The sequence below is a fragment of the Elgaria multicarinata genome, chromosome 7 (assembly GCF_023053635.1).
Source record: "Elgaria multicarinata webbii isolate HBS135686 ecotype San Diego chromosome 7, rElgMul1.1.pri, whole genome shotgun sequence".
NCBI classification, from domain to species: Eukaryota; Metazoa; Chordata; class Lepidosauria; order Squamata; family Anguidae; genus Elgaria; species Elgaria multicarinata.
In genome coordinates, this window is record NC_086177.1 from 40,120,641 (window position 1) to 40,147,355 (window position 26,715).

At 41.1% G+C, this 26,715-nt stretch overlaps 1 protein-coding gene across 1 annotated transcript in view; it reads right to left on the reverse strand.

Annotated features, from left to right (window-relative positions):
• Positions 1-26,715, reverse strand: part of RIPOR2 (RHO family interacting cell polarization regulator 2) — a 90,987-nt gene that overhangs the window by 25,374 nt on the left and 38,898 nt on the right. The window contains exons 2-8 of the mRNA XM_063130458.1: positions 17,955-18,081; positions 15,426-15,581; positions 13,166-13,244; positions 11,625-11,648; positions 10,641-10,694; positions 6,722-6,871; positions 5,512-5,575 (exon numbers count right to left, since the gene is read on the reverse strand). Coding sequence (XP_062986528.1) covers positions 5,512-5,575; positions 6,722-6,871; positions 10,641-10,694; positions 11,625-11,648; positions 13,166-13,244; positions 15,426-15,581; positions 17,955-18,081 — 654 coding nt within the window. The remainder of the gene's footprint in view (positions 1-5,511; positions 5,576-6,721; positions 6,872-10,640; positions 10,695-11,624; positions 11,649-13,165; positions 13,245-15,425; positions 15,582-17,954; positions 18,082-26,715) is intronic.

A 26,715-nucleotide genomic window follows, 5' to 3' on the forward strand; every position in this document is an offset into this window, starting at 1 on the left:
GGTCCTGGCAAGATTTACCTGTTGACTTCTTACCAGAGCCACAAAGCCCTTTAAGACACGATAGCACTCTTCAAATACTTGAAAGGTTGTCACACAGAGGAGGGCCAGGATCTCTTCTTGATCATCTCAGAGTGCAGGACATGGAATAACGGGCTCAAGTTACAGGAAGCCAGATTCCGGCTGGACATCAGGAAAAACTTCCTGACTGTTAGAGCAGTACGACAATGGAACCAATTACCTAGGGAGGTCATGGGCTCTCCCACACTAGAGGCCTTGAAGGTGCAGTTGGACAGCCATCTGTCAGGGATGCTTGAAGGTGGATTCCTGCATTGAGCAGGGGGTTAGACTCAATGGCCTTATAGGCCCCTTGCAACTCTACGATTCTATGATTCTAAGTGCAGCTTTCCAAGACAGATAAGGAGAGCAAGCTTCAGCTCAAGCATCTTCAAATAGGGAATGCATTTTATTTATTTATTATTACATTTGGCAGCACCCTGTTACAGTAAAAGCATCTCCTCTCATCTTTTTTTTGCAACCATCTTTTTTTTTAATATATTTTATTTATTTATTTATTACATTTTTATACCGCCCAATAGCCGAAGCTCTCTGGGCGGTTCACAAAAACTTCCATCAAGAGTTCTGCCATTTTTAATTCTCTTGTCAAGCTTTGCCCAGATCAATCTGTTTAAATGGGTAACATTATGTAGCTATAATTTGAGCAGAAAGAGCTTCCTCTTTACTAGGCTTTTTTTTTTTTAAAAAAAAGACAGCACATTAAACCCAACTAATAATAGATGAAGCACAGTGAGTGCTTTTCTATTAACTTTTTAAAGCCTTATGATGCTGAACTAGGGCTTTTCTACATGAGGCCACTTTACCAAGGCTTCTGCTTCCATTTTCATTTCATTTCTATTCTGCCCAATGACCGGCAGTTTCTTGGCAATTCACAAGAAAATTCCAGATTCGCTGTGGGATTAAGTTCGGCTCCTTTACACATTCCCCCCTCCCCCAGGTTTTTATTTCCCTGCCTTTCTATATGTTGCGTTACACATGCACTAGGGGCACTGTGGTACAGCGGAATTGAACAAATACACTTAGGGTTTCATGCTGCCATTCACAGATATACCAGACTTTTCTTGTTGGGGAAAAAAAAAAACCAATGGTAAAATGGTTGTGAACATTGAGGGAGGCTCTGGAATATGACAATGTTGTGTAAAGCACCTGCAAACTACAATGCGTGAGGAAACATGAGTGCACGATGACTGTCTTGTGTAGAAAGGCTCGTAGGCAGGATCGGCCCAAAACATTTTGGTGCCTAACAAAAAGGGCCGTCAGCTGGGTGTGTGCACATGGTGCAGACAGCTTTGCCCCCCAACATCATACTACTGCTCGCCTTCTTCCATCATCTGCTGACTGAGGCTGCTACCTCACTCTACCCAATGGCAGAACTCTTGATGGAAGTAAACAGGATACCAGTTGATACAGCAAATTATTATTGAATGTGTAAAATGCAAAAAGTAGGGGTTGGGTTCAGGACCTGCCTTCCGCAAGAGGAAAGGACCTTCCAGGAGAAGAAGGTCTCCGCTCATGGAAGGTCCGTCTGCCGATTTTTGGGAATCCTACATACACACCACACCACAGCTCACCCCATTCTAGGGGTCTCCTAACTCTCTGACCCAGTCCACATGTAACGGCAGCAAGATTAACGATTTTTAAACTGTTGGGGTATTGTTATGTGCCACAGAAAGTGTCCATAAATGACTAGCCACACCCCAGTTCACACACATAACGTTTTCTTCATGTTTATGGCTTAATCAACATAAAATGGATGGCATAGATGCTTTGGTACATGGTAATCTGAGCAGTACTGTCAACCTTGATATTTACTCCCCGCCCCCTGATTATGGGTTGACAGTGGCCCATATGGGGGGTTGAAAGGAAAGCCAATTGACTTGAAGGGTTACTGTGAAGCATTCATCTTTCCATCTGTAGGTGGCAGCAGTTCCTCACAAACTCTGTTGACCTAAGGTCTTTATTCATATATTTAAAAAGTTTTAGAAGTGTTCATTTGAAATCTATCCCCACCCCTCCAAAAACAAAATTACTCTGGAGTAACCTCACTTACATGCCTTTGGCAATTAAGAGTTCAATGGATGAATGGCTAATAATAATAATAATAATAATAATAATACGTCTTGGTACTTTACAGTTACATTTATTACCATGTTATAAGTAGCCATTCTTTATTGAAATCAACACATAATGACTCTTATTTGTATATTTATTATAATTCATCCAACCATTCCTCCAAAGGAGCTCATTACATTATTTTAGCTTCACAGTTATCCTTTGAGTTAAGTCAAACTGACAGAGAAGACCACCATAGTTTCCCAGTATGACCTGGTTCACATGACCACTGCAGCCCATTTTAACTTATGTAAGCCCCGACAAGCCACAGCATCCCTGGGCACTGGGTTGCCTGTTCAAGCCATGGCTGCGGCTTGTCATGTCTTCTGAATTCGGGCTGCAGGGGTTGTTTGAGGGTTAAACACTCCTGAAATAACCCATGGTCTGTTGTAGGGTTATTTGAGGTTTGTTTAACCTCCAGCAACAGACCCTGCTGCCCAGGTTCGAATGAAACAAGAAACCATGGCAACCCCCACTAAGAGCTGAATATTCAAAATGGCCATCCACATGCGGTGCTCCCACATCACTGAAATTTGCAGCAGTGGTGGCAGAAGAATTGGTGGTTTGCTACAGAGAATTAAAAAGGACTCACTTAAATAAGCTATAGTGGGCTGCAGTGACTGTGTGAACTGGCCCTATACGAACAACCCTGCACAAGCCTTGAGCTCACACAATTCCCCTTCCCTCTCCTCCTCTCTCTTTTACCACAGGAAGAGGTTAAAAGCTTCCACTTCAATTTTAAATGAGCCACAGTTCCCCTTTATATCCAAACTTGAGGAATTGTGGTTTGTTTAAACTATGATTGGTGTAACAAGCCAGGATGCCTGTTCTAAAATGACAATTTAAACAAATTTCCATTCCTTGAGTTTGGATGGCATGGGGAACGGTGGTTAGTTTAAAATAGGAAACAGAAGCTTTCAATCTCCTCTTCTGGCATGTGAAAGAGAAGGAGGGGGTGTCACATAGCCTGCAAATCTGCTGCAGCTCATTTGCACTGCAGGAACCCATAGTTTCCCATGGACTGGGCTCACACAACATGATAACCCCCACTCAAGGGTTGAGTATGTAATGAGTGTGGGTTGTCTAAACCCAGCCATTATGTCTGAACAAAGACAGTGACTTTCCTAAGCCATTCAGTGAGCCTTATAGTTGAATCGGGATTTGAAATAGAGTTCATCTATAGGCCTAAAAATTAATGTTGGCTAAAGAGGACTGAGAATTCTCTGCTCTTACATAAACTTTCTAGAAAGCGAGCATGGGATAATTACCTTTGGTGCTGTTTTTAAAGCACACCGTGTATACAGTATAGGGGCCAACAAGAGAAAGAATAAACTAGTTACCATGCCGAGTGTAAATGGCACTGCGGCAATATTGTTAATACAGAAATTAATATGCAGTCATTTTGATCTAAAGTGTTGAGTACAAGCACAGAAAAATCTCCAAAGAGCTCAACTGTCAAAACACTACAGCAGCACAAGCTCCACTAATATTATGAAATGGTCTTGTACCATCACAGCAGTTTAAAGAAGAAGATACTGTTTCAATAATAAAATATTTCAATAAAGAAATATTTGTCACAGAAATTCTGTGTCAAATTAGAAATAGGACTCAGGTCTCCCATGTCCCAGTATGGTTAATTCATGGGAACTGATTTCCTTTTGACTGTCACATAATATTTGCTAAAGGAACATTACTTTGGGTAAATGCCACCCTTGTACTAATGGTTGGTCTAACATATCTTGACACTTCTATGCCCAGTAGCTCCACTCCTATTGCGATCTCTTCCATTGCCTGTGAACATACAATGCATTTTTCTCCTTTCCTCCCACACGGTTCCAGGTACCAGAACAAAGCAAGGCCCTGTCAGGTTCATATTACCTCCCACTTTCTAATTTATTTATTATTTATAAATAATTCAAATTTACTAGCACTCTGCTGCTGGCTCTATCTCCCTTTTGATGCCTTAATACGACAACTTGATCTCTGCTGCCCATCTAGCTGTAAACACAAAGACCTGTAACCAAACAGAAGCAGGAGGAAAAAAAAATAAGACCTCTGCATTTTTCCAGATGGGCCAAAGTGGATTCTGCATCAGCTCAGAGTGGAAAGCTCCAGTAGATATTTTAGCCTACTAAAAGTCTAGTTTGCAGGCCAGTTTTCCCCAAGCTTAATACTTTATATCAAATCTTGTCATACGCTGTTAGGATTAAAGCTCCAGGTTCTGAAAACATAGACTCATACGTACTTCTCTGATTTTATCCTAATATATCCTAGATAATATGCGACAAGCATCCCCCCCCACTCTGGTATGGCCCCTGCATCACTGAAATTTGCAGTGGTGGTGGCAGAATAATTGGTGGTTTGCTACAGTGGATTAAAAAGGAGATGTTTATCTTTTAAAAAATAATTCCATTCCACAAGCACATATTAATTTGATAGGTGGGATAACAGTTTAGAAAAACAAAACTTATTACATGCTGAAAACCTCTGTTCCCCCCCTCCAAGTTTTAGAAAAGCAGGGAAATAATTCACTATTCAGAACCTATGGCAGAGGCAGAGATTAAGGGCTTTTCTGCATGAGTGATTTATTGCATGCTCATGATTGGTCACTCACGGAAGTTAGTGGGCCCTTTACATAACAGTGTCAACCTCTAGGACATCTCCTGTGCTTCCCCCCTTTAACCTGCTTTCAAAAAGGTCAGAGATACCATGAAAAGGGATGTTATTCTGATCATCAGCTTTGTGACATGCCAGTGTAGCACTATAAAGGGCTATAATGACTGCGCCATCTAGTGGTTGTAAACTGAAACACACAGAAGCATATAGAACTTGCCAAGGAAGGACTTTCATTGATTCAAACCACAAGTCCGTTGTGTAAAGAAGCCCATCGTTATCCCACAAAGAAACCAAAAGCAGAAAGTCCTGGTAAGGATGCAGGGTGTTTTGGTTTTTTTTGCTTAATGCAGAGTTGCTCTCAGACATAAGAAAATGTAATAAAAGATGTGTTCCCCCAGCACACATTTGTTTTTTTCTCTCATTAAGCCACATGCTCCTAAACAAATCTAATTAAACCACATGCTCCTAAACAATAGGAAAGTCTCTGGAATGTTTGCTGTAAATGCTTGATATTTCAATATGCACAGTTCATGCTGGTTGCTTTGAGACAGACATGGTTTTTGAAGCCTCCATAACTAATGTGGTTAGAGAAAGAAAACAAACCTCTTATATAAATTTCATTGGGTTCTCAGTGCTTTGAGAAACACACACACACAATTCTCACTGCGATGTTTGAGCAGAAAAAGGAATGAAATGCAAGCCAATTACCTTTCATCTTGATGCAGAATTCCCCCATTAGATTTTCCAGTTCTCCTTCAATAGTGCACATGTTCTGTATGGAAAAAGAGAAGACTAATATCAGATCAATAATCCAAAACAGCTTAAAATGCATTATAACTGTTTTGCTTGTAACTAGGGATGTTTCTAGATGGAGGGTTCCTAGCAATACCTATCAAAAGGCACTGTGCAGCTGTTTCATCTTTTCTTAACAGATTTTCTATGGAAAGAAAAAATACAGAAGAAGGAAAACATGGGAGGGGTTACAAATGGAAGATGATGATGTCTAGACCTTCCTATAAAATTCTGAGAACGAGGCAGACCAATTGCACAATAACAGCCTCATCTGGAAGCATCCAGGGACAGAAAATTCTGAGGCAGGGGCTCAAAAGCATAGCCTGGAAGAGGGGGAAAGGAAGGAGCTCTTAGGTAGGTGAAAAATGGTGAAGATGAGAAATGTCCCTGGAAATTGCCAGTTTCTTCTTCGCTGTCCAGAGAATCAAGAGCCCAGAAGTTTTCCCCATTACCCTTAGAGACAGGTTGACATCATCAGAAGTAAGGCGAGGCTGAAACAAGCAATATGGCTATGTGCTACTTCCATTACTGGCTATGTGCTATCTCCAGTAGCAGAGACAGTAAGCATGTTGTTGTTGTTGTTGTTGTTGTTATTATTTACATTTGTATACCACCCCATAGCTGAGGCTCTCTGGGCGGTTTATATAGGATAAAAACACTTAAATACAATATACAAAAAATTAAAATCACAAAAACATACAAAAACAAACCCAGGCTAATTACATATTGCTAAATGCCTAGGAGAAGAGTCTTGACCTGGCGCTGAAAAGATAACAATGTTGCGCCAGGCGGGGCCTCATCAGGGAGATTGTTCCACAATTGGGGGCCCATCACAGAAAAGGCCCTCTTTCTTGTTGCCATCCTCCGAGCTTCCCTTGGAGTAGGCACCTGCAGGAGGTGCCTATGTATACCAGTTACTGGGGTACATGGGTGGAAGGGTGCTGATGCACCCATGCTCTGCTTGTGGGTTCCTGATCAACAACAGGTTGGCCAGCGTGTGAAGAGAATGGCTTTTGTCTCTTAGCAGTAGGAGCCCTCTGTCTGGAAGCACCCTACCACTCATCCCATGTTCCTTCCATAAACCTGGGGAAGTTGAGTTGAGTTTTTAAAAAAGATATTTGTGTACCTCTGTGTATTCTTTGTAGCTTTTGTTGATTTCCGACAAGCTCTCCCGAGCTGCTTTGCTGGCAGGGGACAACCCAAACGCTTGTTTCATTTTGCTGGCACCATCACGGAGCCGTCTTTGGATACAGTAGGCTTCAAACAGCTCATCTACCTGATAGGAACAACAATGGCCCATTGAGATTGTTTTAAAAAAAAGAAAATGAAAGATCAAAGAGAAATGAAAGGAACTTAAATGCAGAAGTCCAGATTTTTTTTCCTCTTTAGAGTGATGGGTAGGTAAACAACTTCAGTGCTGATGCCAGATCTTTATATAGAAAATAATTCAGTGTGGAAATAGCATCTTCCTCTTAAAATCTCCTGTCGACCACAAAGGGTTTGTCAGGAATTTGTACTTCAACTTCTCAGGCTTCTAAATATTACAGCCCTATGTTTCGATGGTTTTTGTGCAAACCTTTAAAGTTTTCTTTAAAAATGAAGTCACTCTTAATCAAAAAAATCCCTGCTTGTCAGCTTCAGCACCTTGAATTAGTTCTCAGAATACGAAACAAGTCAGCAGTAGCATGCCACTGTATTATACTGAAGAGGCTGCTTCACAATAAAGAAAAAGTGAATAATCATGCTTCTGCATCAGTTGGAGCAAGGCCCACCTGTCAGTCCCAAGTAATCTTTGCAATACTATTTCCTGAATGCCCATACTTAAACTGGCCAGTTGGACGGACTGGGCAAAAACTAGAAATGAAAGCCCAAATCTCTTCATCCCTAATGGATTCATTGTTTTACAGAATAATCCCATGCATTTTTATTCAGAAGTAAGACCACTGTATTGAATGGAGTTCACTTCAAGATAACTGTGCAAAGGATTGCAGCCATAGATACTCTCAGAGACCGCTCAGTCAACATGCTAACCCACATTTAGTGGTTGAATGTGGGTTGTTTTGAATCATGAGTTATTTGTTGAACCATGAGTTACCGTGTTGTCTGTATGCAGCCAAGGTGACTCGTTAACCATGCAGTGTGGCTTATTTTTCTTGAACAAACCACCTTGAGAACCCATGGTTTGTTTTTTTATTGTTCAGGGTGGTTAACAAACCACCCTGCATGGTTAACAAGCCACCCTGGCTGCATTCAGACAAAACAATAACCCACCCTGTGGAAAATGAGCTGCATTCAAATAAGATGCTAACCTACAGTTCACCAAACAATCCATGGTTCAAAACAACCCACATGCAACCACTGAGTGTGGGTTAGCATGTTTTCTGAACAGACCCTTGGTGTATTCAGTGTCAAAAAACAACTTTGTGTAGAGCTGTTTTGTATCAGTACTTAAGTAATTCATCAGTTTCAAGAACCTTTACGTATCTATTTCTACATAGGTACAATAGATCTCTTACAAACAAAACAGCACAAATGAAATTTCTCACATTAGGTTGCATCCGATGATGGCTTTGCACTAGCGAAAAGGACTTTTGCTCATGCAAAGCCTGATTTTAGCTGATTACCCCACCACTGCACGCACGCACGTGGACACACACACACACACACACCAGACTGCCTGAAAAGCTGTTCCTAATGGTTGGGAGACTCTCTAGAACAGTAAGGGATATGGCACAGAGATCTGCAGTAGAAGGGGGGATTGATGAAAATTAGGGTGACCATATGAAAAGGAGGACTGGGCTCCTGTATCTTTAACAGTTGCATAGAAAAGGGAATTTCAGCAGGTGTCATTTGTATGTATGCAGCACCTGGTGAAATTCCCTCTTCATCACAACAGTTAAAGCTGCAGGAGCCCTGCCCCTTTTTGTATCTGGTCTTCCCCCCCACCCCGCTGGTTTTAATTGTGCACTGCCCAGAGGACCTCGGCTACTGGGCAGTATAAAATGTAATAAATAAATAAAATATAGATAACTGTGCTATGTGGCAGTCTGCTACGGTATTTGACTGTCAGGCTACCTGTCTCCATTGTAAAGGGCTTTTAAATATAGCTGTCATTTCCTTCTGAAAGCAAGGGTGTGGTACAGCATTCTCCGCCCCGCCCTCATGTCTCTGACTCTATTTGCCTGAGCAGTTACCACAAACCCATCTACTACATTGCAGAGCTGCCACTAGTTACCACATTTCCTGTTTCCCTTGCTTCGTTTCCTGTTCAGAACTTAATTTCAAGACACAGCTGTCAATGGAAGACCAGCAGACCAGCATGCATTCATCCATCAAAGTTTTGCTGCTTTCTATTAAAAAGTTTACATGAGCAGTTGCTTACATTTTGGCCTTATAAAACCCTGCTTCACACGAAGTTCCCTTTGTTTGTCTCCATGGGTTACAGAACAGTAAATTAATATACTGAACAATTTGAGGGTGGATGGAGCTTTGTAGCAAGTCACTCCTCTTTCAAACACTGAAATCACTTTGTTCTGAGTGGGAGGGACCTGAACAGAAAGTACCTGGCTGCATGATTTTTTGCTGGCAGGGAACATGTTATTTTGGAATCTGTTTCCTTGATGAATATTTCATCTGTGGGTATGGGGATAATGAAGAAGTGTCTATTTTTCTGGCTGCCCTAATAAAGGGTTTCATTGAAATCAGAAAGGCAATCTACACTGGCCATTTCTACACCAGCCTGGTGTAGAGGAAGGGAAGGAGGGGGATCTTGGGTCATCCTGATCGCGAGATCCTCCCCTTAGTCTAAATTCGGACGCGACGTCCCAGGAGGAAGGATAGTGTCACCCCTGCCATTTCTATTTAAAGGAGCTGAGCGCATGTGCGCTCCAACAAAATGTGAGGGTTTTAAAAAAAATGCCTTGACCCCACTCCCCCCCACCCCTGATTCCTCCTGGCCCGGTTCCTTCCCTCTACTGATCCCTGCTACTTGCGGGGAGGAGGGAAGAAACCAGGACGGTTGGCCACACCTCCTGCAGTCTCGGGACGATCCCGAGATTGTGGGAAGAATTGGATTTTCCCAGGGAGTATTTATCCCTGGGAAAACCTGTTCTCGTCCATCCTTCCTCCCGGGAGACCCTATGTGTCATTTGGACGCACAGGGACTTGTCCGTGACCAGCCCGCATTTTGGGCTAGTGTAGAAATGGCCACTAACTGCCATTTACTGTTACAGGAGAGAGGGAAGACACAACTGATGTGTGGGTACAACTTGTATGCCACTGCTGACACAGGCCCAAACTACACTGAAATCCATTGCTTTCAGTTATATACATTTTTCCAGAAATTAAAACACCAACTGCAGGGCTGCCCCAATCAAGCTGTGAACTATGGAGGGGAGGGAGACTAGCCTTTTTGGGGGCAACATGATAACCTGACCTTTACTGATACAGCTTTCAATGACACAAACTCTATAGGCCATGAATAGGGATGGACTGCACCTCACCATCAGGAATTGTAGCCGTGAACACGCATTCTCTCAACAAACCTCACCCATTCAAAATTAGTATTTACTAGTATTATATTAGTCACCTATTAAAAATGGGAACAGCATAATGAGAAAGGGGGAATTATGAATTTTTACTAATAGTCTGATACTAACCTGGAAGAAATAAAGTCAGATGGGATTGTCCCCTATGGCATGGTTTCTGTCTAGCATCAAGGCCGAGAACCAGACACAGCATTTATAGCATGCACAAATACTGATGTATGTAGGATGTTTTCTAGGCCCCCTACAACATACCTCAGGGCAACATGAGGCTGAGTTCCTGTGCAGCGGCAACAGGGAATGCCCTGCAAACTCCCTTGCAGGTGGCATTTGATCTCCATAGAATTCATTTGTAGCTGACACTGCAAGCCCTTGCCTAAATCTATGTGAAGAAGTGCTTTGTGAGGAAGTTTCTCTGGAATTCTGGATACTGCGAGATGGGCTTTTGATAAAAAAGCTTAGGAACAAAGTTAGAAGCAAGATGAAAGGATAGCTGATTACCTTGCTGATGTGGAACTCCAGCTTTCTCATATATCTTTCAATTGCTTTCATTTGCTGCAAAATAAATTAAAAATGATTAGAATGAGAAGAGTGACAGACAACTGAGATTAGTTGAACTGATTTGCACTTTTGCAGGACTTTCATACTCTCATGTCAAAGCAGTCTGATATTCAAAAGGAACGCTGCCTTTCCTAAAGAAGTGGATTTTTTTTTCATTTCATAGGTATTTCTGTGTAATCAAGAACAGATTAATGTACCTCAAATTTCATTCTAGTACCCTAAATAAAAAATCTAGAAATCACAGATGTTTTGAACAGAGAAGGCGTTTAGGTCAAGACATTCCCAGACTCTCTCATGTTTCCCCTAAAAATAGTATAACTGTGTTCTAAAACAAACGCTGTATCAAACATGCAAGTACTTTTTGAGAGCAATACTGAGGCCACACTACAATCACTGTAGACCACAGTCAGCAAACCACTTTCTTTGAAATAATTAATCTGGATTGAAAGTGGCTGTTGAAAATGATTAGAGAAGAACTGATGGACAGCCTTATCTATCTCCTTCTGTAATTGTGGCACAATCAGAAGGACTCCCTTACACAGAGTCCTGCAGCTATGCTCTACTGCTACACAGGACTACACTTTTTTTGTTTATTGCAGTATAGAATCATAGAGTTGGAAGGTATCTTAGAGATCATGTAGTCCAACTCCCTGCTCAATGCAGGCTGTGCCATGCAGGATGTAACTACTGCATCCCTGACAAATAGCCATTGAGCCTTTACTTAAATACCTCCAGCAAAGGAGAACCCATCATCTCCTGAGGTAGTCTGTTCCACAGCTGAACAGCCTCACTGTTAGAAGGTTTCTCTTAATGTTTAGCTGAAACCTACTTCCCCACAACTTCTGACCATTGGTTCTAGTCCTGCCCTCTGCTCCATCTTTTGCATGATAGGCTTCCAGATAATTCATCACTGGGGAAACATACCTTGTCTAGATCATACAGCACTCCCTGTAATGAATAAAAATAAAATATGAATAGAACATAAAACAAAACATTCCTCTAAGGAAGGAAATATCATGCTGCAACAAACAGGACTTTAGTTCAATTGAACTGAAATTAAAAAAAATACAATAAAGACTTGTCTTACAGGACAGACACATATGAAGTTACTCAGAGCAACTAAGACTAGATCTACACTACTGCTTTATTGCAGTATTGAAGCGCAGATTACTGTTGAGGCACAATCTACATTCCATATACTGCTTTCATAGTACCATATCATGATTTTTATTCCACATTCGTGATGATTTGACACAACTTGTAAATCTGGCCTAATTAATCCTATCAGCCTGGGGAGAACATACATTCATTTTTAAGATGTCCATAGAACCTTTGGTTATGGAGGAGCATATAACTGTAATACACAAGTAAATGAAATGACTTCTTAATTTTGCTCTGACCACCCATGTTAGAAAGACAAACATTGTTCAACCCACTTTATAAACAAGCTGTGTTTGTCTAATAAAAATGTATCACAGATCTCTTCATCTCAAAGAAAAGATATATGCCCCTATAATTGCTTTCAGAATTTTGCTCCAGTTACATTTTTTCTCCAAGATAGATGTGCGCATAACACCTTATCATACACAGTTTCACAGATTTTCTGACCAACACAAGGTAAATAAAGTTTTGGTGAGCAATTGCTTATTTTTTAAATCCTTTTATAGTCTCTGTTATTTAGTAATGCTAAAGTAAATTTATTCCCCTTCTTTCATGCGCTCCAGGTTTTCTTTCACATTGGAAAAGTGACTCACGTAAACACTTTCTCCCTGCAATAGCAGGTGCTTTGTAGCATGTCAGCACCTTTGTAGCAGGTGCTGACATGGGCCTGAGCTAGAATCACGGAAGGAAAACATGTAATAATTCAGCACATTTTGGGTTATTTCATCACTACATGCCCAGTAAGATTAGATTTGCCTTAGAATTAGTCGTGCGAGAGCCACACCAGTCTCTACTAAAGGCACTTACTACAAGAGACAGGGAGAAAGTGACAGCATGGATCCACCTTGAGCAATCATATGGATAGCAACACTGAGCAGCAGCAAATACAAACAACCAGCGAGGCTGGGTCTCAAGTATGGGTCAGGCAGCACTTCTGTGTGTAAGGGCCTAATTCAGTTTTGCACAGTCAAGTTGGTGCAGTCCTCAGGCTACAACTATTAATACCTTGTATTTTAGTGGAGAGGTGTTTGTTTAAAAAATATCTCCTCTGTGAAAACTGTCATCACCTCAAAACAATATTAAACTGAGGAAAACGTTTTCTTTAGCTAGTAAATTTCTTACACCTCTCTTCCAAATCTGAAATCTGAGGTAGTGTGGTCCCCATGGGAGGACTGTAGCACTTTCATTACGGAGGTCTAAACTAGTCCTTATTTTTCATATGCAGCATCCTGACACCACAATCCTGTTCTCCCACTTAGGAAGTAAACAACTCCCTAATGTTTGACTCTTATGACAAGACATACCAGCCGCGAGTTTCTTTTCATGTCCTTTAATTGAGCAGTCAATTTATCCAGTTCTGTTTGATGCACTTCCAGATATTCACTATAAAGATAAGCCAAAAAGTGAAACGTCAGCTCTGTTATTATGTTTCAATATTTAGGTGCTGATTTCTGTGAAAAGAAAATCTGTTTTGCAAGGTGCCATGAATTGTTTAAGCAAATAAAGCATGCTTAATTAACAGTGCAATCCTATACCTATCTACTCAGCCCTATGAGTTCAATAGGACTTACTCCCTGATAAGTGTATACAGGATTGCATTCCAACTGAGTCTGAGCACAGCAGCACTCTTGCACATTCCCTATTACTATCAATGGAATTAGCTGGTAAAAAAGGTAATCTATTTCCCTGTTCACAAAATGCTTGCCAGATAGGAAGGTCTTTAAGGTTCTCTAAAGTCAACTGAGAATAACCCTTACAAGAGTACAGTCTTTTGTCACATGGTCAGATCAAGCCGAAGTACCTAAAATAAGTTTAGCAATAAACAATAAACGTGATCATAGCAAAGTATTCAAAAGTTATTATTAAAAAGCAATCTTGATTCTGGACTGCTAAGTAAGGCTCAGTCCATAGGATTACTTCGGCTTGGGGTGGGCAATATTGGGTGCCCATGGATGCCAATGATCCCTAGGCATCTTCCTTGGCACCCTATCACTCCCAGTTTTAATTTTTAAAAGGTTACTAGTCCTATGTGACTAGCCACACCTCTCATGGCAGCCATTTTGTGGTAGTGCCCAGGATAGTTTCCTCAAATTGCCGGATGTGCACACAGGCCCAAGAAAGTGTTGGGCATATACACCTAATTTAGGCATATGGCAGCTGCCTCATCCAAGTTGGTTATATAGATGTACCACCATGGGCAATATACTTTCTTTATGCTACTATGAACCACACTAAATGAGGGACAGTGGTGATATGCCAAATGTACAATTTAATCCTCAGTGGTACACACCAACACAGAGAATCATCTTACTATGGGCTGAAATAGGTAGAAGTCAATCAATGCACTCTACCTGGGGTTGCCCTTGAAGACTACTCGGAAGTTGCAACTAGTGCAAAATGCAGCAGCTAGACTGCTGGCAGGCACATCTTACAGAGACCACATAACACTGGTCTTAAAGAAATTGCACTGGCTGCCTATATGCTTCCAGTCAGAATTCAAGGTGTTGGTAATGACGTTTAAAGCCCTAAATGGCTTGGGACCTCGATACTTGAGGGAGTGCCTCTCCTTATATATGCCTGCCTGAGACTTGAGATCTGTTGGAGGAGCCCTCCTCCGCATCCCACCAGCACAACACAAACGCTATGGTGGGACATGGGAGAGGACTTTCTCTGTGGTGGCACTCTGACTCTGGAATACCCTACCCTTGGAGGCCCGACTGGCACCAGCACTGACTCTATTCCGGCACCAAGTAAAAACATGGCTTTTAAAGCCTTTAATGGTTAAAATTCACCAAGCTTGCACATTGTTTTAACTGTTTTAATTGTTTTTACTGCTTTAAAATTATATAATGGTTTTAACTTGATTAATGGTTTGTTTTTAGCTGTGTATATTTATTGTTTTATATTGTATGATTTTATTTGTATGTCACCCTGAGATCCTAGTGATATAAGGCGGGAGACAAATGTTTTAAATAAGTAAATAAATAATAAGCTAAGTATTTCCATGAGGATATGAAAAGAGGCCCCCACCCCCGCCCTCATCCCCAGGCAGCATCTTGGCCCTGTGGGGAAGAAGAAAGGCCATGGGGACAGGAGCAGGTGGAGGAAACATCTCAGCCTGCTCCTTTTGGACTCCTCTCCTTCGGGAGCAGGACAATCCCATCAGCCCTGTTCCTGATCCACTTAATTTCTCTCTCTCTCTCTCTCTCTTTACCTCTTCCCTCCTGGACTCCTTTTCCTTGTGTGTCATGTCTTTATTAGACTGTAAGCCTGAGGGCAGGGAATGTCTTTTTTGCTAAGTGTAAGCTGCTCCAAGAGCCTTTTTTTGGCTGAGGAGCGGGGTATAAATATGATAAATAAATAAAATAATAAATAAATAGACGATGTTGCTGGCTTGTGCGCATCAACCTTGAGCTATTTGAGAAGAAGGAACAACTTGCTGATTGGGAGCTAGTAAGCCTGTCTTTGACATAAGAAGTTAAACCTACTTTAGGGGAATCAAGTGTTCTTTGTAAACTAGCAAATGCAGTTTTAGTGCTGCTCCAGAGTTATAAAAGTTCTTACTCCAGTCCGTTCTTTAAGGCCTTGTAAACCTCTTCCATTCTTTCAGGCTGAGGCTCCTTAGCAGTGCTGTTGCTCTTGTGTCCCAAGTAGTGCATTTTCTTCACTTTGGCCTGGGGTTTCTTGAGCGCAGAGGAATTTTCAATAAAGGAGTTGCACCTACAAAGTGAGCAGGAAAAGCTATAAGTCACGATTATGTTGTTATCTCAAAGGAGCATCACTTAAGGAGCTTACCCTAACTTAAATCTTTCCTGGCTAAAAGCAATCTGCTTATAGCTCTGCTGCCAAAGGGCTAAATGTTTGTAGGTTAATAGGTCTGAGTCAACATGACACTCGGCTATCAGCATTTGATATTCTACTTGCTGAGACGACTCCCAACACCTTTATAATTCAATTTCTTTGATTTATTTAGATCTGTCACCTGTCCCCTTGCAAAAGCTCAGTGCAGGTAAATATGCAATATATGTAATAGTTTTAAAATGTACTACATGCAGATCTAAATAAATGAAGCTAAAAAAGAGAAGAAGGAAGAGAGAAATGGGAAGAAGCTGATGAATAGCTACTTATTTACTCAGCTGCTTATAATGGTAATTCAGTGGTATTTACTGGTTATTGCATTGTGGATCTTGCTAGTTGTGATTTATTTTAGAGGAGGATGTAAATTATTATAAACAAAGGCACAACCAAAATGAGGTAAGCAGCTTCCTGTTCATTTGAAGGGAGCTTTTGCAAGAGAATATCGTGGTGGAGTGTGCCTTAAAACCACTTCAGCCTGCAATGAGCTTAACCCTGGCCACAGAAACTGGCCTAAATCTTTTTTTGCAACATTGCTGAAAAGAACAAACATGTTAGCCTTACCCCGAGCATCATTACTGTATGTTGTATAAGTTGTAGATAAATTGCAGAGCTCGCAAGATGGGTGTCAAGAGGAAAGCCAATAGGGAACTTAAAAATGTGATATAGGCTGGGCGAGTCCAGTTTAAATGGGCCCTAAGCAAAGCGTCCAGGCAGAAATGCTTCTGGGTCTATCCACCCTTTTAAATTCCCACAGTGCTGTAGTGTCACTCCAGGGTATTGTGGGAAATTAAAACAATAGCTAAACCCAGCTGACCAGTACTGAACAGAGCACAAAAAAGGATTAATTGGGGGCTCAGGGTGGGCATTAGCGGTGGGCTCTGCCAGGAAGCTGGGGGCTCAGCAAGTGCCCAAGGATGCTAGGTGCTGATCCTGGTCCTAGGTGGCAAAGAAATGGGCTACGGTCTGACCCAAAGTCATTGCCCTAACCCTGACTTACACTGCTACCTGTTAAAAATAAATGTAAACCCCCACAATCTGGCCCAAAGAAGGCCTGTGCTCACTAGCCCAGCCTTGAGAAATAAGGCTAGAAATGGCATATGGGAACCTACTGCTTCATTAGCAATAAAGAGAACACATAAAATTTGTATTCTAAAATTTGTGCTTTAATGTTTCGGTTCCTATGATTGTTTTCTGCCTTGAGTGACATTTTCTTGGTGGAAAGAAAGGATACAAGTCAACTGAATAAGTACATAGGATCTGAAACCAATCAGATTGTATGGGCTCATCTACACCAAGCAGGATATTCTACTATGAAAGTGGTATGAAAGTGGTATATAAAAGGCAGGAGCTACAGTACTGCTTTGTAGCGGTACTAAAATGCACTGCAAGATCTACACTACTGCTTTATAGTGGTACTGAAGAACACAGACAACTGTTGGGGCCCATGACACATCTATACCAAGCAGGATATTCCACTATGAAAGTGGTATATGGTATGTGTCAATGGGCCTCAACAGGTGTCAGTGTACTTCAATACCGCTATAAAGCAGTAGTGTGGCTCCTGCCTTTTAGATACCACTTTCATAGTGCAATATCCTGCTTGGTGTAGATGAGCCCTATGACTCAGGCTATAGTGTGGGAGGTGGGGCAGGACAGAAGATGGTTCCCTTTGCATTACCAACATCACCATTAACACCACACACACTGTAGGGCTCATGAAGAAGTTTACTGGAGTTGAAGGAAAGAACAGGTCAAGGAGATAACCTTTGATAAAGCTAGGGCTATTCCCTTCCCTTCCATGTGTTCAAGCCCAAGTTTTGTTCATAGATAGATAGTCAGATCTCTAAAAGAGGCACCCTTTGCTGTAGTTAACAGTGGGATAAAAACAACAACAGATACCCAGGGCCAAGCAGGGCCGGTGCCAGACTATTCTGCACCCTAGGCAAGGCGAGCTACTTGCACCCGCACCCGCCCCCCCAAATTGCCAACTTCGATTCAGCTGTTCAAGAAGAGTTTCCGAACTATTATATTTTCCTTTTATTGTTTTTTCTTAAAACAGTTAATTTGTTTAAAACTGTGACCCTTAAAGGTCAGTACTGTGCCCCTCTGAGGTCTGCGCCCTAGGCAGCTGCCTAGTTGGCCTAATGGTAGCGCCGGCCCTGCCAAGGGGTGTGTGTGTGTGTGCATGTTTGCTTGCTTTAGAGTTTACAGCTTAGCTCTGGAGATGTTACTTGCCTGGATCTCCTTTCTTGAAGACCGCTGAAGCCAGCAAAGGATTGACTTCTAATAATCCCATTAGGGCCTCCTGGGGAGAATGAATGTGATCCTACTGACATGATTTCTGGGAACCTGGGAGATATTCCTGTAAGAAAACAGTAAGAAGGTCAGCTGCAATGGCAAGTTACAGGCAGATTTAAGATATACAGCCTACCAAACTCTTGTTCCAAGCAATCAAAGGTAAAACGAATGATATCAGTCATGAAATTTATTAAAGATCTTCAAATCTCTGAATTTTGACATTGTAGTTTCTTTAGCCCACTAGAACTCATTTTTTAGAACAAGAAGAGGGATCTTTGCAGTAGTGAAGTAATAAACCTATCCTTTTATTTCTGTGGGGTTGTTTTTAGCCTTTCCTTTCCACGTTCTTGGGCATTCGTAGAAAATCTGCACGGTGTCTCAGATATCAGAGCTTTTCCAAGCAACTGGTTTGCTTTTAGACAGGGTTCTTGTCGTTCTCCCTCTATCCCTCAAAGAATGAATTAAACAAGCTGGAGCATGTCTACACTCTTGTTTATAACGCCATAAATGCGCATTCGCGTTTTAGGACACATGACGAAGCCATGCAGGGTCAAACCCTGGAAACTCCACTTTAAAAAAGTTGGGCATTTACCCTGACTTTTTTGGCAGCAGAGGTGGCTCCGCGGCTCTACAAAAGTAAAAAAAAAACCATAAAAATGGGGGGGGGGGAGAGCAGAGGAACAATGCCATTTCTGTGGAGCTCCGCAGAAACAAATAATAAATATAAATGTGGATGGGTGGGGAGGACCGGGCAACCTCCAATGCTGCTCGGTCTGCACTCCCTCTCGCGTCCTCCTCTGGCTGCCTCGTTAGTTCTCATTTTTATTTTTAATTATATGAATCTGCGGAGCTCCGCATATATAGAGTTTATTGAATTTAAACAATTTTGGAGGAACGGGCAGCCAGATGGAGGATATGTTTCCCCCCATATATGAATCTGCGGAGCTCCGCAGATAGGGCTCAATAAATTAAACAAGAGGGGGGAGAACGGCCCCATTCCTTCCCTCTTCCTCTCAGAGGAATGGCCCCGTTCCTCCCCCTACATCTCTTTAAAAAAAGAACCTTTTCAAGAGGCGCCAGGCAGGAAAAATCACACTTATTTATTTATTTATTACATTTTTTTACCGCCCAATAGCCGAAGCGCTCTGATGCAAGCAAGGAAGGCAAGTGTGGGTGCCAAAGTGCCTCCGTAAAGATGAGGGCCAGATGTGCCTTATAGTGATGGGCCAGAACATCCATGTCAACTCATTGGACTATTGGCTGATGAGTGTGCCCATCCAAATGTACACTGAAAAGTGCATTTCACTGAAAGCAATGCAGGACTGACAACTGCATTTGGCAGTGCATTTCAAATGCACATTAAGCTTGTACAAAAGTTTGCGCAAAAGTTTTCTGAATCCTCTCCCCCCCCACACACACACAAACGACAGAATCATACATAAGAAAGGTTTGGGATAACTGCCCACACTAGCAGACAATATATATCTGTATAAAAGAAATCCAACCTCGCAAATTACATCAGCATTCCTGCTCTACATAAATATTTTTGCCATTACAACAATGAATTACAACGAATGAGGATAGTATGGGTGTTTGAAAAGTAGTCTGGGGATTGGAAAGGTGCTTTGTTCTTCACGTGCTAATTAATTAACCATATGTAAGTGTGCAAACTGATAGGAACTCCTTCCTCCAGTAATTAGGAAAGCAGAAGCCCATAATCTTTTTAAAATCAAAAGCTCAGGATTACAAAACTCATACAAAATTGTGGCTTACAGGGCAATTCTATGCATGTCAACTCAGAAGTAAGTCCCACTGAGTTCAATGGGGCTTACTCTCAAATGTGTGTGCATAGAAATGCACCCTCAGTGATATATGGTACATTGGTACATTTTAAGCCCTTGGAGTTACTTATAAAAATAAAAATTTGAGATTATTATGTACATCCCAAGTGTTTAGATAACGGTGCTGTTTTTGGAGCATTAAGAAAATTTTGCATTTGCTGATTTTAAAATCACTTGTGTACTGATGTACCTGACCCTAGCAGTGAATCCTTATAACTTCTGGAATAAAATCAGATTGGAAACTTTTTCCATGCTTTAGTGAAAAATAGATGCACAAAACATAATGAGTAAATCCAGAGCAGAGGATTTGATGGACAAAATCTTAATCCTGGGCACAGGCCATTTTAATGCTGCCTACATGAACAACTTGTTGTTACGGTTGTTATATCTGGAGCCTTTCAGATGGGTACTGTTGACATAACCAGTGTTGTGTGTCCTGCATTTCCACAGGAATTAAGAAAAGTCAAAGAATATAGTAGTAAGTGTAGAATTCATCTTCCTTCATTAAAAAGGAGTGATTTTCTAGATTTGTGATTGCAAATGTATGCCTGAATGTGTGAGAATACGTGTGTCTGCTGGAATCTCAAAAGCCCGAGAGGTGTCTGAATAAGATTTTCAGTGATCAGCAAACCTCATGATTAGCAAAGAAAAAATTAAATTATGCAAAAATACTCAATGGCTATAATTTATAGCTGTCAAATAATCCAGCTCTTTTTTGGTACAGGATTTGGATTGCCTTGGGTATAACTAGTAATACCCTATTTCTTCGATTCTAAGACACACTTTTCCCCCCATATAAACATCTCTAAAAATGGGGTGCATCTTAGAATTGCGGGTGTGTCTTAGGGTTTTTTTTTCTGTTGGTGGTACTAAAATTAGTGTGCGTCTTACAATTGATGGCGTCTTACAATTGAAGAAATACGGTAAATATTGGGACTCTAAGGAGGCAGTATCGTTTGTACAGCTCAAAGGCTTATGGCAAAGATTCATTTAGGGTGGTGAATTAGGCTGTTGAGCAGTATAAATAAATAATAAATAAATAAATAAACAAACTTGGGGTAGTTTCCGATGGAGACTGCCCGGACCTACTAGCTTGATCAATTCCCTTCGTCAAGTGGAGGCCACCACTTACGGAACGGAGATTTTAGGGCCAACCTGAAATGAGCAGAAATGCTGTTGGTAGAGATCACAGAAGAGCATTTCTGCTCATTTTGCCCCCAAAAGCTTTAAATCTCCATTCTGCAAGTGGTGGACGCTGCTTGCAGAAGGGAATCATGACACTGGCTGCTCACAGCATGGAAGCGATGATGGGTGCTGCATTCGAATCTGCCCTTGATAATAATGTGGAATCTATTTGTTCTTCCATCTGTAATTCCAATGCATCTTAATATGTATTTCAAGCTATTTAGATTTCCCTCCTGAGCATACTTACTAGAAAATCCCATCAAATTCAAAAGGGCTTATAAGAAAGCAAGTTCAGGACAGGGCTACAAAACTGATTACTGCTGGGGTTGCTCTGAATTTTCTATGCAACTTCAGAAAGCATCCATTATGCTAGAAGAGGCAGGATATCGCACAAATATATTTCTAGATCTAGGACTTCTGTCCCTAATCTAGATTTTTCTTGGTGACTAATCTAAGGTAACTCTTTTGTGTTCCTAATGGTAAACCTTTTTATTTCTCTATCATGTTTACCTTCAGCCTACAATCCAAATTTAGCAATATGGTTGTGGCATTACAATACAACAAGATTGTGGCAATGTTTTTAATACCTGCTATAGGGTATGTACTGTAATGAATAAATGAATGGTGCTGTGGCTTGAATGTTCAGCTGGGCACATTTAGACTTGGCTCCTCAGCCAGCTCAGCTATAGAAACCCTGAGAAGGTCAAAGGCGCTCAGTCAGGGATCTTTATCAGTAAATGCAGATTACAGTTGGGTGAGCTAGTGCAGGGGAATGAATGGGTAAGAGCAGGGGCTATAAATTGGGAAGTCCCCAGCTCAACTCAACCATGAACTGACCAGATTTCTTTCTTGAACCTGGTGGTGTCCTTCTACCATAGGGTTACTACACCAGTGTAGCTTCTCATTCAATCAATGCAAAGGAATGTAGTTGTGTTTCTATACTCCAACCCAATGGGGTTAGGATCACGCTGTTGGTAGCAATTTAAATTAAAGTCCACTTGTATTTATTTCCATTAGAGCAAAAAAAAAAAAGGAAAAAGAATTGTAGGGCACTTCTATAAAATAGTAAATTGGTCAGTGCATTTTGGTGGAATTCTTCCATAAGCCACAAGAATTAAATTTGTTGAGCTATTCTAGTAAATTAAGTAAATCTACTATTTCCCCTTTAGTACAATAACTCAACAAATTGAATTTTTATGACCCTAAAGAGGGTTTTCAGTGAAATGTGCTATATTATTTACTATTTTATTCACATGTCCTACAATTTTCAGTACCATTTTCAAGGCTTCCCTTGTTTTTCTTTTCGTTTTTGCTCTTTTGTATCTAATGCTATACTCTTTGTTTCTTTCTGTTATTTATTTACAGTTCCCCCAGTTCAATGCTTAAAGTCAGGATCAAGCTCATTTTTCTGGACACCCTAGAAAGCCAAACCATTGATTGGACCTGGGAGTGAAAGCATTCAGATTTCTCTCAGAGCTAGCTAGAAATGAAATGGCAACTCTGAGCTCCATCACACCAGCGTTTTATCGCATTCTCGTCATGCCTGGTTTGTGGTTTTGCAATGCGGTACTCACATGACATTGTCACTGTCCTGCACTCATCTTACCTCTTCCCCTCCCTTTTCCATCTTATTTTGGAGCGGGTAAAGTCTGGTTTATTTCCTCCATGCGGGATTAAAGCGTCCTTCCACCCCCACGTATTGCTGTCCTCGTGCTTTTCCTTTTTTTAGGGGTGTGTGCTTTGAAACCGTGCTTGCTGACGAAAGAGGAGGGTGGGGCACTGGGGCAGTTCGCCTCCAGCACACCGTGTTGAACGAACTGAGCTAGTGAATGGGCTTTTGCTGCTCTAACCCCTCCCTCTTTGCCTCCTTGCCTGCAGAAATGGCACCCAGCTGATTAAATGCTGAATCAGTAAGATGCTAGACAACAAAGCCGGGGTGGGGGGAGACTCCCACATCTATCAACCAACATGAACCAATGAAGTGGAGGGGGAACGAGAAGGGGTGTGGTGTGGACAATAATGGGAGAGCAAACAAGTGAAAAGAGAGTCCCCTGGTATAGCTACAATCGCGAAAGGGACCAGCAGTTGCCGTGCCAAAGAAGCGGAGGTCAAAATCGCGAATGCATACCTTGAAAAAAAGTAGGTGTGATGGAGCTCTCGGTTATCATAACTTGCATTGGCTTTGCTTTTGCAATCAATTTTTAAACATCTCTGGTTCACACCTTTATTAGCCTCGTCCTCCAAATAGCAGCAGGGGGAGATGGGGCCACACACTAATAATTGCTGAGCCTTCGGCTGGCTTGTATGAGAAATGTAGGCTGAAACTCGGGAAAGTTGTGAAGGAAAGAGCTCACTGGCAGGCATATGGGTTCAATAGCAAAACAATCTACAGCACATCAAACAGCATAAGGACAGCAAGGACTGGTATTAGTCATGATGAGTTAATTTGCATAGGATGAGCTGCTTCACAGCCAAAAGCCTTTTCCTGTCAAAATAAAGTAACACACTGCCAACATAATATAATATATTCCATCAGGTCCTTGTTAATGCACATAAGGTGCAAAAAAGCTCCCTGTTATTGTGGTATGCATATGTGTGGCAATCTGAAACAAGATGTTGGCAAGATAAATTGTTCTTCCAACAGATCTTTCTCTTAATTATGTTTAGGAGAAAAAGGGAACTTAAATTCTGGGTGACCAGACTGGTTAAAGAAGTCATCCCCATACAGATGAAGCGTTCCATTCAAATTAATAAGACTTCTTTGCTTGAAGGACCCCTGATAAGTTTTCAATGAGTCCCAGAATTCACCAGGACACTGTTGGAAAATAACTGTTCAAAAAGTTACCACTATATAGATACCGCTGCTGCTGTGTTCACCATAATAAAATTCTAAGGTAAATAATCAACTGTATCACCTTAACGCTGGCCAGTAGGGGGGAGTATAAGAAATTAGCAGTTATGTAATTTATGGCTTTGCAATTTTCTAATCACTTACAAAAATTAAGGATTATGTAAGTTCTCTTTTTTTGTATCCTTCGGAACATAGGAAAGTGTTTTATACTATTTATTTATTTATTTATTTATTACATTTCTATACCGCCCAATAGCCGGAGCTCTCTGGGCGGTTCACAAAAATTAAAACCATTCATAATATAAAACAACAGTATAAAACCATAATATAAAATACAATAAAAAAAGCTCAACCAGATAAAAACAGCAGCAATGCAAAATTACAAATTTAAAACACCATGTTAAAATGTATTTATAGATTGTTAAAATGTTGGGAGAATAAAAAGGTCTTCACCTGGCATCTAAAAGCATATAATGTAGGTGCCAAGCGAACCTCCTTAGGGAGCTCATACTATCAGACCATTGTTCTATTTAGCTCAATATTGGCTACACCAGGATTTTTCAGCCAGGGTTGTGTGGAATTATTGGTTTCTGCGAATATCTTGCAGGGATACTGTGAAAGTTGACAACCTCCCAACTCAAGCACATTGCCTTTTTTAATTATTCATTCATTAGTGATTAGCACAATCTTTTGCCTTTGGATTCTGTATTTGTTAAATAAATTACTTGTTAAATTTTTAAATTTGTTTTTGTTTTTTACTTTTGGGTTGGGGCAAGAAGAGAAGTTTGGGTTCCATAGGATAGCAAGACATGTTACAGGGGGTTTCTCAATCTCACCTTCCAAAACAAGAGTTGGAAATCTCCAATCTAAACTGTCTGGCTATGGCTCTCCAGAATTTCAGACAGGAGTCTTTCCCAGTTCTACATAGAGATACCAGGGACCTTTGCATGCAAAACATGTGTTCTACACCGCTGAGCTATGCAGGGCCGGCCCTCCCATGAGGCAAAGTGAACCCCCACCTCAGACGGCAGAGTGGGGGACTGGTGAATTGGGCTCTCCTCTGCCTTTTCCAGGAGGGTCTGCACACTAACAAAGAGGCTTGCATACCCTGCCCTCCATGACTGCAAACAGAGGTTGGATTGTGCCCATTTTGAGGAACTGCAGAACTGAGAACCTTCACCTAAATTGATAATAAGTCAGTTCAGACACTTAACTCTCCATACCATGCAAGGCGTTTACCAAGGTGAGCTTCTAACAACTTAAACATGTGCATATCCTGTAGTTTCAGCAATACACAAAGACCTTTAGAAAGCAACTCATCCAGAAACAAGGCATGGTGTAATAAAGCAGCATTTACAAGAGAAACCCAGATGGATGATCAACACTGCATATTTTAAATCACTGCCATTTACACACTAGATTTCCTACTCAGACATCACAGGCTGATATATTTCTTGCTTAAGCTAGGATAAAATTCCTATATTACAATAATATATAAGCATACAAAGGAAACCACAGAATATATAAGCATATAGGCACCATAAGAGCATTTCTAGCACCCACAAAGTTATGTTTGGAATATTCCCTGCTGAGTTAACAAGTTTTTTTAATCGCTGATATGGATAGGGAAAAGAACAAATCCCAGAAGACTTCAAAAGATGCCAAATGGTTTAAAAATGAATTGCAGATTTTAACATCAGGAAGAAATTCTGAGTGCTGAAGAAATGTGATATACAACAATAATATAAACCTTTCAAATTTAGGATGCATTCGCTATTCAAGAAAGAAATGCATTTTTATTTCATTTATATTTTATTTATTTATTTATTGCATTTATATCCCGTCTTTTTCCTCCAAGGAACCCAAGGCGGTGTACATAATCCTCCTTCTCTCCATTTTTATCCTCACAACAACCACCCTGTGAGGTGGGTTGGGCTGAGAGTCTGTGACTGGCCCAAAGTCACCCATGGCTGAGCGGGGAATAGAACCCAGATCTCCTGACACTCTAGCCACTACTCCACACTGGCTTTATATCCCACCTTTCCACTAAAATAACACTTAAGGTGGCTAACAACAATGACAATTATAATTAAATCTTAAAAGCCATTCATTAAAAACACATCCAATAAAAACACGTCAAATAAAACACAAATAAATGCACAGCCATAAGAAAGTAGCACCTACTAGTTCAGCAGGAAATGAGCTTAGATGCCAAAAGCCTGCCTGAATAAAAATGTCTGCCTGGCAGCAGAAGTATAACAGAGATGGAGGGAGTCTGGCCTCCCTTAGCGCTGCCAAGGAGTTCCAAAGCAGACTGCAAGAAGGCCCTTTCTCCTGCTCTCATCAAGTGTGCCTTGATAGTGATAGGACCAAGAGGAGGGCTTCTCCTGAAATCTTAAAACCTGGGCAGGCTCATATGGGTGAGTGCGGGCTTTCAAATTGCCTGGTCCCATGGTTTCACATAATGAATTCCTATGAAATAAATCCTGAAATAATCACCATCCTGATTCATTTAACTATCATTTATGAACTCCCACCCCACCAAAACCGAAAAGGGACAGCTTTCATTTGAACTACCTATAATGGTTAGAAATCTGCAGGTGCTTGAGTTACACAGAACTCTTCATTAGCAGAATGGAAAGCTTCTGAGTTATGAGCTGCATGGAGAGCAAGGTCAGTCACATCTGACAGATAATGGCGTAATGTCTTTTTCAGTTCCAACTGATCAGCAAGAAGTTTCATATTACAATAATGACTAGAGAACCCATGATCTCTGCTCCAGACGTTGGCTTTTGTATTCAGAAAGCTGAAATGTTTTAAA